Source organism: Cyphellophora europaea (assembly GCF_000365145.1).
Source record: "Cyphellophora europaea CBS 101466 unplaced genomic scaffold supercont1.16, whole genome shotgun sequence".
Classification (NCBI taxonomy): Eukaryota; Fungi; Ascomycota; class Eurotiomycetes; order Chaetothyriales; family Cyphellophoraceae; genus Cyphellophora; species Cyphellophora europaea.
The window spans coordinates 287,809-304,195 of NW_008481804.1; the positions used below are offsets into that span (position 1 = coordinate 287,809).

At 53.9% G+C, this 16,387-nt stretch overlaps 5 protein-coding genes across 5 annotated transcripts; 4 read left to right on the forward strand and 1 right to left on the reverse strand.

The window, feature by feature from the left end:
• Positions 1-5: 5 nt before the first annotated feature.
• Positions 6-5,432, forward strand: HMPREF1541_11066 (uncharacterized protein; the record flags this gene model as incomplete). The annotated part of the gene is made up of 1 exon (XM_008715735.1): positions 6-5,432. One exon carries the CDS (start codon positions 6-8, stop codon positions 5,430-5,432), a length of 5,427 nt encoding a protein of 1,808 aa, XP_008713957.1.
• Positions 5,433-6,764: 1,332 nt separating this feature from the next.
• HMPREF1541_11067 (uncharacterized protein) lies at positions 6,765-8,250 on the forward strand (the record flags this gene model as incomplete). Its single annotated transcript, XM_008715736.1, has 2 exons — positions 6,765-6,969; positions 7,025-8,250. 2 exons carry the CDS (start codon positions 6,765-6,767, stop codon positions 8,248-8,250), a joined length of 1,431 nt encoding a protein of 476 aa, XP_008713958.1.
• A 559-nt stretch (positions 8,251-8,809) lies between these two features.
• HMPREF1541_11068 (uncharacterized protein) lies at positions 8,810-10,477 on the forward strand (the record flags this gene model as incomplete). The annotated part of the gene is made up of 1 exon (XM_008715737.1): positions 8,810-10,477. One exon carries the CDS (start codon positions 8,810-8,812, stop codon positions 10,475-10,477), a length of 1,668 nt encoding a protein of 555 aa, XP_008713959.1.
• A 709-nt stretch (positions 10,478-11,186) lies between these two features.
• On the reverse strand, positions 11,187-13,491 carry HMPREF1541_11069 (uncharacterized protein; the record flags this gene model as incomplete). The annotated part of the gene is made up of 3 exons (XM_008715738.1): positions 11,187-12,752; positions 12,917-13,375; positions 13,438-13,491. The coding sequence occupies 3 exons, from the start codon at positions 13,489-13,491 to the stop codon at positions 11,187-11,189; spliced, it is 2,079 nt and encodes a 692-aa protein (XP_008713960.1).
• Positions 13,492-14,973: 1,482 nt separating this feature from the next.
• On the forward strand, positions 14,974-16,344 carry HMPREF1541_11070 (uncharacterized protein; the record flags this gene model as incomplete). Its single annotated transcript, XM_008715739.1, has 1 exon — positions 14,974-16,344. One exon carries the CDS (start codon positions 14,974-14,976, stop codon positions 16,342-16,344), a length of 1,371 nt encoding a protein of 456 aa, XP_008713961.1.
• Between the last annotated feature and the right edge of the window lie 43 nt (positions 16,345-16,387).

Here is a 16,387-nt window from a genome sequence, read left to right on the forward strand (position 1 = left end):
TCGCCATGGCACAGTCAACATCCGCCGCAAGCAGATTGCCCGACCTCCACAAGTGTCTGACTGGCGATGAGGTCGTTCTCGCTTGGGAGGACGTGCTCAACGCCACCCTCTCGCACCACGAACCACCGTCTACCCTCCACCGACAGTTCTATGCCGCCAACAGCGCCATCTTGTCCCAGATTCCTCCTACTTTTGGCAGTCCGAATGGCAATTCCCGGTCTCGAATTGATAAGGTCACATCTGATGTCGCCGCGCTTTCAGAAAGCCAGCGGAAAGAGGCAGAACAAATCAAGAGTGATGCTCTCTGGCTGAGTGATCTTGTCAAGCTTGAAGAGGTGGAAGCGCTGAGGACAACTCTCGTGGAATGGCAGAACAGACCGGAACTCCGCCTGAATGCGGGCTTTGCAGATGCTGAGCTTGCCAGCTTGAGAGATGCTCTTGGATCTGAATATGCGCAAACACTGGAATTGGTCCCTGCAGGACCATACAGTCGATCCGATGCAGACTTCGACTCCGCAGATGCCCGTAAAGTTCGCATCCTCCACACGTTCTACCGTTCTCAAGTCGCGATGCTGGCTCTGGCGAGGGAGGAGCTACAATCAACTATAACAATGTCCGAATCACATGGTCCTCAAGCGCAATGGCAATCACTCTTCGCCCACGCACCCGACTGCACTCTGCAGGATGCGGTGGTCACAACAACGAGCGCCATCAGCGGCATCTTACAAGAGCTTGGGGACTCGCGCGAATGGAAAGGCATTGATCCTCGCTACGCAGAGCAGCTGGAAATCTCCTTCGTCACGAGCAAGCTGCAATCGACTGCACTGCTGCTTGAAATTCTACTCCTGCGAACGCATACTTCCAAAGAGACGGTCACTGGTGAGGTTCTACAAGAATGGTTGACCTTCGCAGCTGGCTACGACCACTTCGCCCAATTACAGTCAGATGTTCCCGTACATCAAGCGGCCATTGAGCGGATACAGTTCAATGCTTGCTACATTGGCTTGGCTTTGATCAACCCTGCTTTCTCTATGGAGTTCCTTGACAGCCCTGCAATAATGGAGGCTCAACCCGGTCAGACAGGCACACACTTTTTTCTGGACGCAGACAAGATCGAAATCTTGTTTGAGCCTGTTATGGTAGCCGCTGAGGCCGCTACTGCCTGCGCTTCTCCCGCAGTTCTTGCCTGGGGACTGATCTTTTATAAGATGAAAGTCATGGCTGCCGCTGCCAAGCATGAGCGAGAGTCACGCCAGGTACAGAAGGCTATAGACAGGGCTCACGCTACAGAAGCTCAAAGTCGGCGTTGGTCGAGCAGTAGTTTTGGCTCCACAACGGAGTCCATTCTCGAGCAGGTCATCGGCCATATTCGACCATTGAGTGGTGGAGAAGATCCCCTCGAGTACATGCTAGAAAGTGCCGTCAGGGGAGGCAACGTGTTTGAGGTTGCGTCCACAATGGCCGCATCTGCACGCAACAGCTCTTCATTGCTGGGCTCGTTTCAGCTAAATATCCTCCAGAGTCTTCTCGCAGCCGCGCGTCCTGCGCTAGGCTATACCCCAGACCTTTTCAATGCCCAGTTGGCCATTTTGTCCTCAGCTGGAGACTCGGCGATCGAGCAAGGGCCTTTCAAACTGCTCGTCAATTTCATTGGCGATGAATTCCTCCGAGACAACTTCCTCGATGTTGCAGCCTCTCGTTTCCCATACGAGACGTTACCGTTTCTGCGAATCACGATACTTCTCGCGAAAGCTCGCAACCATTCGCTTTTCCGGGATGATGGCGTTCACTACATCACACACCGACTCCAAACCATGGAGTCTTTCACTCAAGCAGCGATCGGTGGTTTCGAATCCTACCATACTACACAGGAAGATGAAAACGCCAATCTAGTGGCGCTAGATCACTCGGTGGGCATGCTTGACCATCGATCTACTAGACGTCTGACTAGTGGAACTCGGCAAGAGGCGGCCGAGATCGTTCCCGGAGGTGCCGTTGGAGAAGTCATATCAGAGTCTATGCCTCCAGTAATTCGTTGGCATCACACTTACTCTGGTATCGCTCTCCTGGGGAAGTGGCTTGAACTTCACGTAAAGGGCGAGCTCGCTAATATCGTGTCTCCTTTCGAGACGGCCAATGACGTGGCAGCCGCCGCCGTTGGTCTTTTGTCTGTACTGTTGCGGACTACATATGACCACGCCAACGAACATCGAACTCAGGATGATGCTCGCCAACTATGTCAAGACTTGCTTGAAGAAGCCTCGGTATTCCACGAGACTGGACGCGACATTGTTGACTGCGTCTTTGACCTAGTTGAACAACAGCTTGTGTCAACTCGACGTTTCTCACCGGCATCTGGCTGTGACCTGCTCAGTGCTTGTGTCGATTTCATCACCATACTCTGCAGAGTTCGACCATTCCAACTCTGGCCTCTACTAGTCAAAAGCAGTGTTGTTGCAGCGTACGGCGCAAAGCGATCGGTGTTTGCTGTTATCGCTAGTGTTGAGGTTCCAATCCAAAGCTTTCTCCTTCTTGAAAGCTGCTCCATGCTGCTACAAGCTACTGTTGACCTTGTGCTCACGGTCTCGATGTACAGTGATGTCGCAAGAGGACTGAAATCACGTGCAGCTACTACACAGCGTCCACTAGCCACTGCTGTACTTGGTCTTACGCAGAGCATGTACGCCGCCTTCGACGCGAGCGCAGGGTGGACATTCGTTCGACCGAAGCAAAAGCAGACCATTCTTGATAATATATGTGCGGCATTTTCCAGTTTGCTGTACTATTCCTTCGGAACAGGCAACTCATGCAGCACCGACTCAAGTATTACGGTCTGCTTTCGACCTGCAGCGAACTTTCTGCTTGAAGCCTTGAGCGGCACGGGGGTCCAATCTCTTGGGTCCGGCCCCGTTGCTCTCCACCTAGTGTCTGCTGCGATGGCTCACGCCCCGGATGTGTTTACTTCAAGTGATCACTCTTATCTGCGCTCATTGTTATCTCTTGCCAGAATTCATCTGGGCTGCTCCCGGCTCTCTGGCCACGCTCTCAAACAAGTCAACGCAACACTGGTCAACTTATTTCCGGTGCTAATCCGGCTACCTGTACTCTACGCGCCTCTTCTTCGGCCCTGTCTTGCATTGGAGTGCGATATCTTCGACGCCTTCGATGCCGGATCGACCCCTCACCTACTCGGCCATCTAGGGTCATTATCATGCCTGAGCTTCTTGGACAGCTTACGATATCTAAATGCACGGGCACACGACGAGGTTCACATCTCTTGGCGTCTGATCGCACGACTCATAACTTTGGACCAGCAATGGACTGCAGTTGTTCTCATTACAGGCTCCCCTCCTGGCCGGGAACGCAAAGAGAGCGAGACTCCGAAACTGAGGACTAGAGGAAAGCCGCTGTTGGAGCAAGCACTTGACAAGCTGGTCAGGATCGACTCGATTGACCCGACCGTCGCTGTGGCTCTACTGATGCTCCTTAGTGACGCACAACAGAGTTGGCCTTCTGTTGCTGACGCTATCGCTGCACGGACTGATCTGTTCCCTGCCCTCATATCGCATGCTACTTCCCGAACGAGTTACGACCACAGTGACCTCAGCCAGGCTCTCCACAATCAGGTGGCTGCTGGCGTGGTCGATCTCAGCATCATCTCACTTCATGCGATGATGGCCTTCCGTGATGAGAAAAGATTCGCCGTTTTCATACCTTTCTTGGAGTGGTTGACCAAGAATGCATGCGAGGTCAACGGGTACAATTCCTCATTGCATGCAAATTTGAAGAAGAACTTCGCCATGAAATACGATGATCTGGACGTCAGTGTAGTCAAACGCACGGGTATTTTGAGGATACCGTATGGCGAGTCCTATTTCTATGACCTCGATTTCGCGGACAAGATTCTGTATACTGATCGACACTGGAACAACGGACCGCAGAGCTTCCATGCAGAACTTTGCCGCGCCAACATTAACCTTTCTGTCGTCGATTCGGAGCTGATCCTGCTCCGCAGTTTCACGTACCTGTGCAGCGAGCACGGATCATTTTTCGCAAAGCACAAGGACGTGCAGATTATTATGTCACACATGGTTTCGATCTGCCTGAGGGCTAATTGCAAGCCAAGTCCACCGGAGAGCCTGTTTGATTCGCTGTTTCAGTCACGAGCTGAAATTGCAGCTATGGTTCTTGGGCCACTTGTGACCGTTGGCGCTCGTGGTTCAGATTATACCACCCTACTTCGTTTGGCGTACGATACTGCGAGGTACAGTAATGGCTCTTACGAACTGGCGATCATGAACAACGATTTACAATACTGGCGATCTATGCTCACCGTTGTTCGTCTGTCGATGCAATTCCACGTAACGAAATCGAGAAAGACGGTCAATTTAGGGGACAAAGTGTCCCTCGACGCGATTGATCCGTCGAACACTCTATTCTGCGAGATTGGTGCACACATCGTTGGCGAAGGACTTCGATCTCTAGTTGCTGCTCTGCAAGACCAACGACAACGGTCCAAAGACAGAATAAATGATGGTAGTGTCGTGGATGCATCAGACGTTCTTTTACTCTTGAACGTGCTACAGACGATGCTTCGACTTCCAAGCCTGCCTCAGTTCGCGAATCAGCTAGCGGATGCTTTGATCAGCACCAGTACGCCACAGACTTGCCTCCTGCTGTTCTCATGGTCTCATCTGCTCGATGAAACCCCGGTTTATGCGGTTCTGGCCAGCCGATTTCTTGCAGCCATCTCCAAATTGGGCCCTGTCGCAGAAGAACTTGCCGTTGAAGGTGTCCTGAACCGAATCTTGATCTCGAAAATGACCCAGCGAATCCAGCAGATGCCACAAGGCGTCGGTCATCTAGATCGCAGACCGAATGCTGGTACACTGTACAACATCTGGAGCGATGGGTTCCTGCGAATCTGTCTCAATCTTCTTGATGCAATCGGAGGAGGTGTGGCGGCCGAGGTCGCCAACTTCATTAATGCTTTCCCAGAACAAGTCTCTCGCGCCAGTCTTTCGTTTTCGACGAACCCGAATCGCGCTGAGGGTACTGAAGGCCTTACACTTGGCGCAGCATGTGAGCTCGCAAACTTAGCTTTATTGTCGTTCGTCCTAGAGCGATTTCGCATTGCTGGGGCGTCGTCTGCTGTTGATCCAACACAGATCGCCCCACTGGCTGGCTTCGACGAGCACAAGAAGGGAATCGCCGCGGACATTCGCGACGTGATCGAGCAGGATCTTCGCTTCAGGCTGAAACGGGAGGTTCCGACCAACGAAACGCAGGCGGCCTGGGCGAAGAAGTCTAGCAGGCCAGAGGAGAAGGGTGGCCGGAATGACCAGCCACGTTCAAGTGTGCTTGACCAGAAGATGATCAAGGAATTGAAGGATGCGAGGAGATGTTTGCTGCCGGAGGGAGAGGAGCAGTGACGGCCAGGTCACGACCTCGTTGCCGAGTAGCGATGTACGACGATACTCGATCCTTAGCCTGGCGTTGATCGGATTTCAGATAGTAGCTCAGGGAAATCGACTTGCGCATGCACCCCGGTATGGCCCTTCATGTGCAACGGCAGCTCGTCCTTTCTATGTCTTCAATTGCCATGGAGATACCTCCGGATCTCTTGATCAGAGCCTTTGGTGAAAAATGCCCACCGTGTAAGAACCTTCTTGGTACCCAGGATACCGTTTTCGGGCACTTGAATCCCATTCTCTCTCCCGGTACGACAGCATTGTCTAAGCCTCCTGTGACGCGACCCACTGACGCGGAATTGCTAGTCAGCTTGTGAACCTTATGTCTGGGTGATCCCCGCAAATATATTTGTCACTTACATAGTGTTCAGAATGCGAATAAAAACGTCAAAGGTACTAGCGATTGCGGGACCTCAAACTACAGGATATGACTCGTAAGAGAAGACGATGACTGAACGGCCATGTTGTTTGTAATGAAGTATTCATCCCCAGGGACCGTGGCGTAGGAACATTCTCTAGGTAGTCCGGCTATCATGAAAAGCCGGCGCCGGAACATGCCGTCAGTCTGTTGATTACCTACCAGAGTTCGTTAGCACTACTATCATACTCGTTGCCAATACCATTCTCGTAGGACGGCCCTCCAACACTCCTTTCGTGCTCCAGTCCTGACCCGGGTTGACTTCGTGACTAATATAGGCACAACGTTGGCCCGGACGTGAGAAACGCTGTAGCGCCATCATTGCGGCGTTTGGGGCTTGTGTTCTCTGAGCTTCTCTGGAAACAAGGCTCAAGGAGTATGAACCTCTTGGGGCCATAGCGAGCACTGAAGCCGACTTTACGCCGGACTGCAGATAGACAAGCGAGTGATCGTCCCAGGAGTCTCAAGTCCTCGAAAGTGCTGGCTGGAGGCAGTATTCAAAGGATGGCGTTGTTCGCCGAGCGCCTGGCGCGCCTGCGGCTGACCTGATCCGGGGTGCTCTCGCCCCCCTGACGAACGCTTAGTCACCGTGCTTCACGCCCCTCAAGCCACCCCGGAAAGCTTGGTCTCTAAGAGGCTGTGCCGCCGCAGGCTAGAAAGAACTTTCCGCAGCTGTATTACGGCGGTTGGATATAGCGCGGGCGATTATCTTTTTCTTGTTTCGCCCACTGCCCTGCTTACTATCCGCCACAAGCACAGTATTGGCTTTAAGGTGAAGCGGCTCTGCTGTACAGAGCAACTCGCGACAGTAGATATGCTGCGGGCTTCGCTACGGGCAGTGTCAGATGCACGACATGGCAAGTTCTGGTGAGAAAATGCACGAAGGTGAGATAGCTAGTGCGGTAGGATCGTCGAGCCTTTCGGACAACGAGGAGGCAGGTGTGCCTCAAGCAGGCGGCGGCGAGGGCGAGGAGGAATTGGGGCTTCCAAAGAGTAGATGGTATCACAGCACGCTCTTCAACATCATCCTCGTCGGCGCCATCTCGTTTACGCAGCCTGGCATCTGGGCTGCGTTGAACAGTGAGTCCGTTCATACTACTTCAGAAACGTGGTTATGCTGACAAGAGGTCGACAGGCACTGGCGCAGGCGGCCAGCAAGAGCCCTACCTCGTCAATGGCGCCAACGCCCTCATCTTTGGAATCATGACTTTTGGCTGTCCCCTTTTCGGCGTGCTCGCTAACAAGTTCGGCTTGAAGCCTATGCTCATCATCGGCACGCTCGGGCTGGCTCCCTACTCGGCTGCGCTGTACGTCAACAATCGCTATGGCGTCGCATGGTATGTGCTCGTCGGGGCCGTCACCTGCGGCATTTCAGGGGCGGCACTGTGGACGACCGAGTCGGCGGTCGCTGTCGGGTACGCCCCTCCGCATCAGCGCGGCATGTACGTGGCCATCTGGTTGGGGCTGCGTGAGTTTGGGCAGATTATTGGGGCTAGTATTCAACTTGGTCTCAACCATCGCCTGGGGCAGCTTGGGAAGGTGACTTATGGCACTTATCTGGCTCTGATCGGTATTCAGTGCGTAGGACTACCTCTGGCGCTGCTCTTCACTTCGCCACACAAGGCGATTCGACCAGACGGCAGGGTTGTTGCCGTTGCCAACAGTGGAGGAATGGGATCTCAGTCATTTAGACTAAAGGATTGTTGGGCTGTGTTGCGCCAGCGGTGGGTATGGATGCTCATCCCTGTCGCCATGTGTTTCCAGTGGAACAACACATATGGCAGCATCTACCTCACGCGCTACTTCTCTGTTCGAGCACGTACACTTGCTTCACTTGTGGCGGGGGTCGCGGTGACAGTTGCCGACTTCCTGACGGGCTGGTTCCTCGACCTCAAGTGCTTCACCAGGCCAGCAAAGGCCAAAATCATCATCATCGGATTCTCCATCGCTCTGGCACTCGGCCTCTTTCCCTGGCAGCTTACCAACGAGTACGATTACTCATCCGCCGAGAGTGTAACGATAGATTGGTCGAGCACAGGATTCGGACGTGCTTTCGCCGTGCATATCTTCTTCCGATTCTTCAACGAGGCGCACATTGTCTTCATCTTCTGGCTGGTTGGTGCCTTTACGCGGAATGCTCAGACAGTTACACTGGCCTGTGGCCTCATCAATGGATTCGAGGCTCTAGGCTCGACGCTGGCGAATGGTATAGGCGCAGCTCGTATTGCACCAGTTGCTAACCTGTGGGTGGCGTTTGGTGTGTTTCTTTGTTCAGTGCCACCAACAATCATGGTGGCGTGGATGGTACCGAGGCAGCCCAAAGGTACAGATCCAGCCGAGGCTCTGGACGCCAAAGGTTGACGAAGGTCACGGTCCAGGGGTCGTTGTAATATTTAGGGCGTGATCGCCATTCAGGCCTTATATGACTTTCAAAAGCCCGCAAGTCGCTCAGCTTTGGTAGGGTTTGGACATTTCGCTGGAGGTGTGCTTACTTGTGACGAGTCCGAAGATACCAATGAAGTCGTGGTCTCCTGTTGCTCAATTATGCTGGTCGCTATAGGTCGTAAGCATCGAAACTTAGCTGCTCCTTCAGTGGGCAACTTCCTAAAGAGGACAAAGTCGTGGCCCCCAAAGGTTCCGCCCGGAGCCCTGGGAGTTGCAAGACCTCAGCAACTGCAATCCGCCCCCAAAAGGCATGGGTGACGTTCTCCGCATGGCGCCCGGAGAATGACCCTGCTATTCCCGAAGCTTATGCAGACATCGTTTTATCAGCCGTGTTTCCGTCACTTTTGCCATGCTGGCTGATCACTAGGGTGTCGCACAACCTTATCTCATCTATACGCTAAGCAGATGGCCGGGGTGATCGTCCCAAAGGGTGCATCGTGGGTGCGTTGACTATTGGTGGTGAGTTCGCAACACGATGCTGATGGCCAGTCTTGAACCAGCAACACCTCGCCAGAACCAGGCCGCAACTGCCACGGATCGCTTTGATGGGCCCCTCCTCTTCGTGCACCATGATGCCAATCACATGAAAGCAGCGCCTCACCGGCACCGTATTTTCTCTCATGTTCAACGACAGTATCGTCCATGGAAGCGGCGCAGTGATGGTCGGCCGCTTCGAACATCGCCCAAACCTCCCACCAAGACTAAGGCCCAGCACGAAGAAGAATCCCCGCCAACACCCTCACCAACGAGCCTCGTCCGGCATGGCAACTCAGATCCGTTCAGGACGTATCCTGTAAACATTGGAGCCGAGGAGAACGAGCTCATCTCCTTCTATCGCGATCTCTTCTTGCCGGCTCAGTATGGCAACAAGCTCGGTTACCCTGAGACACAGCTACTGATGAAGCGTGACCTTGAAGCGTGTATGTCGGGCCTGCTGGACGAAAGCATCGCCCATGGCTCGCTCGCCAGATGGGGCTATATGGTGCGAGGTTCCAGCTCTCGACTTCACAAAACGGCTATGCAGCATCAGCTAAATGCAACCCAACTCCTGCGTCGTAAAATTGCGTCGGGAGTTGATCTCCAGACCGAGGATAATTACATGCATCTCAATATGCTGTACTCGGCCGAGACCATCAGTCGCAATGCGATGGGTGCGTTAACCCACGGTCGGATGCTGAGACAGATGTTCGAAGAGGCACATGCGAGAGGTACACTGAATCTCAAGCTCCTGGTGTGGCAGTTTCACAACGATGTTCAGACCAGCTCGATATTCCTTGTCCCTCCGGTCTTCGATGTCGATCACTTCTTGCCCATGGTCTTCGCTCCGACATGGGAAGCCACCCTGTCAGTCATTCCCACCGTAGACACGAGCGGCATCAACTCGAACATCGATCCCTCGATTCAAGGACCCCTCCTCAGTATCTTTGAGTCCAGTCGCATCTTCTGGCACACCCTAGAAAGCTCCGGAGGGCTAGCCGCCCACAAGTCTTTCATCGTTACAATCCGCTGCAATGCCCAGGAACTCCTGCAACTCGGACGCTTCCTCGACCACTACTGCAAAGTCCGAGAACAACTACAACGCGAGATCAGCCGCGATCAACGGGTGAGACTTCTTGTAGAAGCCTACCTGTCGTTGGCAGGAATCTATCTTGTCAAGAGCCTCAACCTTGACCCAGTCGTGCTTGGACGGCCAATGTTCGACATGCGCCCTGCCGTCCTGCCAGCGCTGCGAGCTGCCCTTGAGCAGAGTGAGCTGCTCATGACCGATTCCGAGCAGCTCAAGTACGCCAATTCCAGATTCTGGGCACTGTTTGTTGGTGCAATGTCGGAACATGGCTGGCCCGTCAAGGGACAGGACGCATGCAGGCAGTGGTACAACACAAGGCTGGCTGACCTGGCAGCGAGGCTGGGCCTGTATACCTGGACCAGCGCCAGGCTTGTGCTAAAGTGCTTCCTGTACACGGACAACGTGCAGCCTCCGGGTGCACTCTGGTACGATGAGATGATGAGTGTCAACACGGGCTACGTTCTGCGTCTACCGCGTATGCACAAGATCGAGTTTGATGAGAAAGAGACACTTCCCGACGCCGAGTCGGGGCTTCCTCCGCGCGATGAAAGCATATCATCCGACCTCTCCAGTTGAGCTCGGGCAACTGCATCTACCAATTTGCACAGGATCATCTTCCGCCACAATCGCGATCTCCTCACGCCTCATATACTGTGTCGGGACGCGAGACATTGTTGTCTCTCGCATCCGGGTTGTGCAGTCAATCCTCTCCGAATCCTTCTGCCCTTACCTGCGTATACTGTGTCTAACTTACGCCTTGTCGCGGAGTCGTTCTGAGAACAGGCAGTGTCGTACGTGTCACGAGGACTCCTGCAGTGTGTCCAATGGCGAGTCACGCATCTGAGCCATACGCGGTGAGCAGAGTTACAACATCGATCCTTATACACCCAACGATCGCGTTGAGGTACATCTCACTACCACGCTGTTGGCCTGACTGCAGGTGCCCGGATATGGCATACAACCCGCCCGCTGGCGTCATGATCAATCTTAAATCCAATGAGACTGCTCCTGTCCCGAATTGTTTGCGACCTGTGTCTATATCTGGCAGTGCCTTCAATCGGAGCTTCCGCATGAGTAACCTCAAACGACAGGAGAAGCTTTGGGGAATACTAGCGTCAGCACGGCTCAGTAGATGTTGGAAACACAGAACGAGTGCGCGTGGCCAATCGCGATGAATGAATACCTCACTGAGGGATTTGACTGGTCGGAGATGTTCTATTTTAGGAGGAATATGATGGCAATGGCCCTAATGGCGCGCGATATGCAGGAACTCCAAATCAGCTGCCTACAGCTTCGCTTGATTGCATTTCAGAGAGTCTTCCTGCCGCGCAACCTCCATCACCAACACGCTCTTATTTCGCTCCTGCGTCGACGGCGCCACATCCATGCCTGGGTTCTGCTGGAAGAAGTTGACCGGCTTCAAACCCACAGTCATCTTCTCCGATGGCATGACTGGCCAATCTTCTATCCGTGGATTGTGCGTGGAGCCGAATGTATGCCAGACGACAATATCCGTGTTGCGGACGCTCGAGACCGCTCCACCTTCTTTCCGCCGCTGCTCTATTAACGACTCAATCCCTTCCCCTCCAAGCGACTGCATGGTATGTCTTCCTGCAGGAAAGAGCTCGTCATCATGATACCGCGTCACCCAGACCGCGTGCTTGGCGAACTCTGAGCGCCGCGCGTGGTACGAGCTGGGATGCGCGAGCAGCATTTGGCTGTAGCTAGGCAACAGCTTGAAGCCTACTGGCGTCATGGTAACGGGGTTCGTCTTCTGCTCGTTGATGATCTTGAAAATACGGGCTTTGCTCGCGTCAAGGTCAAGACCTTGCTCCTGCTCCACGGTGTACGACTCCGTCACGTAGCCGACACCATAGGGGTTGTGGACCTGCGCATCATCCACGGGAAGCGGGTGCGACTCTTCGACCTGCAGCGAGTTCGCATGGCCGTCGATAGCGGGATCAATCCGCAAGCTGAACAGGTGCTGGTGGTACGGCGCCAACACGCCAGGTGCGACCACGGTCCCGTACGGCACCGTCTCTCCAACATTGATCGGTGCCGTTGACAAGATGCCCGTCGCCCTCACCTCATAATGGATCGACGCATCCTGTCCAAAGTGGAATGCAAAGATATACTCATAGTTGCTCACCGTGATCACCATCTGCAGCACCAACACTCTCGCCCTCGTCACCGCGGCGTTCCCCGTCCTGAAATTCGTGTGCTTCCACAAAATGCCATCATCTACCTCATGACAGCACACCACGTTTGGCAATTTCACCGGCTCACCCTGAGCCGTATTGTGCCAGCCGTCGAAATACTTGATGACCCCCAAACAATCGCACCCGAGCCGCAAATTGTTGGCGTTGATGCCCGCGCCGTCGTTGCCCAAATCGAAGGCGGCTTTGCGCACGTAGGGGGCGCGCGGATCGCCGTAGGGCACGAACATCTCCGCGAGCGAGAGCCGGTAGAAGAGGCTGCGGTCGTCATAGCGGATGTCGTGCAGTGTCAACCCTTCACGGTAGTTGAAGCCGACGTGCATACTCCATTTCTCCCAGCTGAGCGCGTTGCCGCGAACCTCGAAAGATGGGCCCTCGGGCTGGGAAACGTGCAGCGGCTTGGTGGTCGTGCGTGGGGGTGGGCGCAGCGAAGGGTGGTACTCGCTGGCGGATCCGTCCTGGGTTTTGCGCGCGTCGAAAGGTTGGCGGGTTTGATGAATGCGCTCGTCGGCGGAGGAGGGGAGGCGATAAATCTTGACGACCTGAAGCTGCTCGGAAACTTCGGCGCAGAGGTCCAGAGGATAGGCATAGTAGTTTGCGTCTGCCTTGTCCGAGAGACGCATGTAGAACCAGCACTGTTCCGCTTCGTCAGTCGACCGTCATCTCAAGTGCGATAAATCATGGACAGCTCCAGCTAGTAGAACTGGTTGTGGAACTTCTCAGAGTTCTGCCGCTGCACCGCCGATGATACCCTCACCAACACACAACGCAGCAGGAAAAGCAAGGAAAAGCAGCTCACCATCGACGTCCGCTCCCTGACATCAATCTCCCCATCCGTCGCATACGCCCACGGCTCCACTACCACAGTCGCCCCCTTCGGCAACTGCAGCGTCGCGATCTCCCGCTGCACATCCTCGTTCTCCATGCACACCTTCTCCACCGCTTGCATGTACGTCGTGTCGACGTACGAGTGCTTGCCGTCTAGGATGTGCTGCTCCGTGATTTGGCGCTGGTTGAGGTCGACTAGGAGTTCATGGAGCTGGTTGATGGGGGTCCTGGTGTCGGTAGTTGGACTGCTAGCTGATGCAGGTCCGTGTCTGCGAATGATGATCTGCACGCGCGCCGTGCGGGCCGGGAAGGTGCTGATGCCGGGGTCTGCGAGGTAGCGCAGCATGAGAGCCTTGGGAGGCTCGCGGAGGGTGATGAAGCGGAAGTTGGGGTTGGTGCTAGGGAAGGCATTGCGGACGATGGTGGCGGTCTGTGATGGAGTCTGTCAGATATCGTGCTGGGCGTGGGATCGTCCGCAGGGTGTATATCTACCTGTGTGATTTCGTCTGGTGAGAGGGGGTCGAAGGGGTGTGGGGAGGGCGTCATGGCCTGGGATGGAGTTGGAGGCAGAGGACTATGTGATGTTGGGTGTGTATTGTTGCAGGAGTTTTGATATCAGCACCGCCAGGGAGATGAGCGGTATGTATCAGATATTTGAAAGAATTGCTGCGTGTCGAGTGAAGTCTTTATCTTTAAACAGATATCAAGAAGTCCCCCGGCCCGGTGAAGATAGGTCGTTGAAATGACAGGGTTGGCGCCCTGGTACATCGCGCTACTCCGCGCGCGGCAATTCTGCTTCCCCATCCGCGATAGCTAATGGGAGCTTTTGGCGCCCCAAAGTCTCCAAAGGTATCAGTCGTATCGAGACCGTGTCACAACTTGACACGGAGCTTTACGCTGGAGCTACGGCAGATCTTATTCCAGTCGATATGAGCATGTGGCATCTGTTTATTATGGCAATTGAGCTACTGAGTCGGACACTGTTATGATGTGTAGCGGGGTAGGAAGGCGCGAGATCTGTACCTCTTCCAAGGAACACAATTGGAGACGTATTCATCATGGTGTGCACATTGAGTCGCATACATCGTGCGCGACCCTCAACACATGTTCGACGATGGAATCTGACTACCTGCTTATGGCAGACCCTCCTTTCCACCAAATCCTTTAATTTTGACAGCCTATGACCTGTGCTCTGGTTTCGACCGAACTGCAAGTGCCGTCAGCTTTGCAAGTTCCAGGCATAGAGTTTCCTCACCTATCCCAACTTTCGACACAAAGCGCGACAGCGACGATCTTGTTTGGGGCGAAGGTACGGACCGAGTAAAAGCTAGAGCCCTCATGTCTCCAGGTTCCTCGACGATGCCCTTTCTAGGGGCTTCAGCGGTTGCTGATTGATCTTGATAGCCCCAGCTATTCATCGGACTTTGGCCTGAACAGTCGATATGACTGTAAAACTCCAGAGGCATCCTCGAGAGCTTCCTGCTGATAATGCGATTGTAAGAAGAGGGACAGTGTCACAGATCCGATATACCAAGAGATATCTCGGTTTGATAGTTAGAGTCGACGTATGGACACCATTGAGGCAATGGACATATTAGTCTGGCCCCTCGGACCACTTCCAGACAGAGTAGTTGACCTCATACTATGGCTTCTGAACCACGCTGTATTGTAGACACACCAGTGAGCTAGCCACATCTGTCTCGTTGGTTCCTACCAAATCAGGATTAGTACATGTTGACGAGCATGAGGGGTGTGTAGCCCACCAATGGAGGGCACAAACACGAGACGATAGGCGTTTGGTGGAGTTCGTGATATCGCAGATGGATTTGTCCGACATGTTGATCCGTGGCAGTCGTTAGATCGTGGCGAGTCGTTAACGAGACGTAGTAGGCGGTTCTTGAAGTGTCGCTCTGCTTTATCTTGGGCATCAAACGCCATCACTGCCATGACTTTTCATTCGAGTAACATTCTGATTCCTGAACGTTCATACCATACATCCAAGCACTGATCAACCCTTGTCCACGTACCATGGGCCCTGCAGACACACTTAAGAAGGCACAGCCCTTCAAGAAGGCTCTCCACTTCACTGAAGAGGAATTCCAGGAACGAAGGGAGCGTGCACTGGCTTTGATGAAGCGCGAAGGACTCGATGGCTTCCTCATCACGAAGCAAGAGACATTGTACTACCTCACTGGCTTTGACACATTCGGCTATGTCTTCTTCCAGGCAATGTACTTCCACGGCGATGGATCCATGCGCTTGGTCACCCGGATGCCCGACCTGCGTCAGGCACTTTACACGTCGGTGCTCGAGCAGAAGGATATTGTGATCAGATCTGACGATGCGTCGAGCAACCCAGTGTCCTTGGTCCCGCAGATTCTCAAAGACTTTGGTATCGAATCCACGAGTAAAAGGGTCGGCTACGAGCCAGATTCTTGCACCTTGACCCTACGCGTTGGAAAGCTGCTAGAGGAAGCAGTCCATGGCTTGTGCACACTTGTCGACCACAGCACACTGTTCACGCGCGAGTTGCGACTCGTGAAATCGGAGACGGAAATGCGAAAAGTGCGAAAGGCTGCATACCTAGCTGACTTTGCTCTGGTGCGGGCTTTGAAGTTGGCGAAGCCGGGCGCGTACGAGGGTGACCTTTGGCGAGAGATCGTGGGAACCGTGTACGAAGGTGGCGGTGACGATCCAGCAAATGAGAACATCCTTGTCTCGGGCAACAAGGCTGTTCTGACTAGGTACTCGACTGGGAAAGACCGTATCGAGCGCCAGCTCACTCTTGAGCATGCCGCTGCGTACAAGCATTATCACGCTTGCTTGATGAGAACAATTCCGATAGGAGGCATCACTTCGTTGGCACGACGAATGCATGAAGTCAATGTCCTGCAGATGGAGGCTGCAATGGAAGCACTGAAGCCTGGCCGCGAGATTGGAGACGTCTTTGAGGCATACGCTCGAGTTGCCCAGGAGCATGGATTTGAAGATCAGCGATTCAATGCTTGTGGTTACAGCGTAGGCGCGACCTTTTCGCCGACGTGGATGGATTTTCCCATGTTTGTTAGAGGTCAAGACGTCATTGCGAAACCAGGAATGGTCTTCTTCATCCACATCATTCTGATGGACAAGGCAACCGACACCGCGAGCTCGATTGGGCAGACCGTTGAGGTCACTGAGGATGGCTGCATGTCGTTGTCGAAACTTCCATTCGCCCTCACGCGGAGGCAGACGATTGCAGCATGGAAGAAGATTAAGAAAGATGCTTATTGTTTCACGTCGGAGGAAGTTGACGAGGGCGAGAACTTACAAGATGTGGAGTTGTCGGATGGCGATGTCGATGAAGAGGACTATGACGTCGAGTACGACTTCAGCGACTATAAGCCGGCGGCTTCTTGAAAGGGGTCGAGTATTGATTAAAGAGAGATATGGTGGAAAGCGT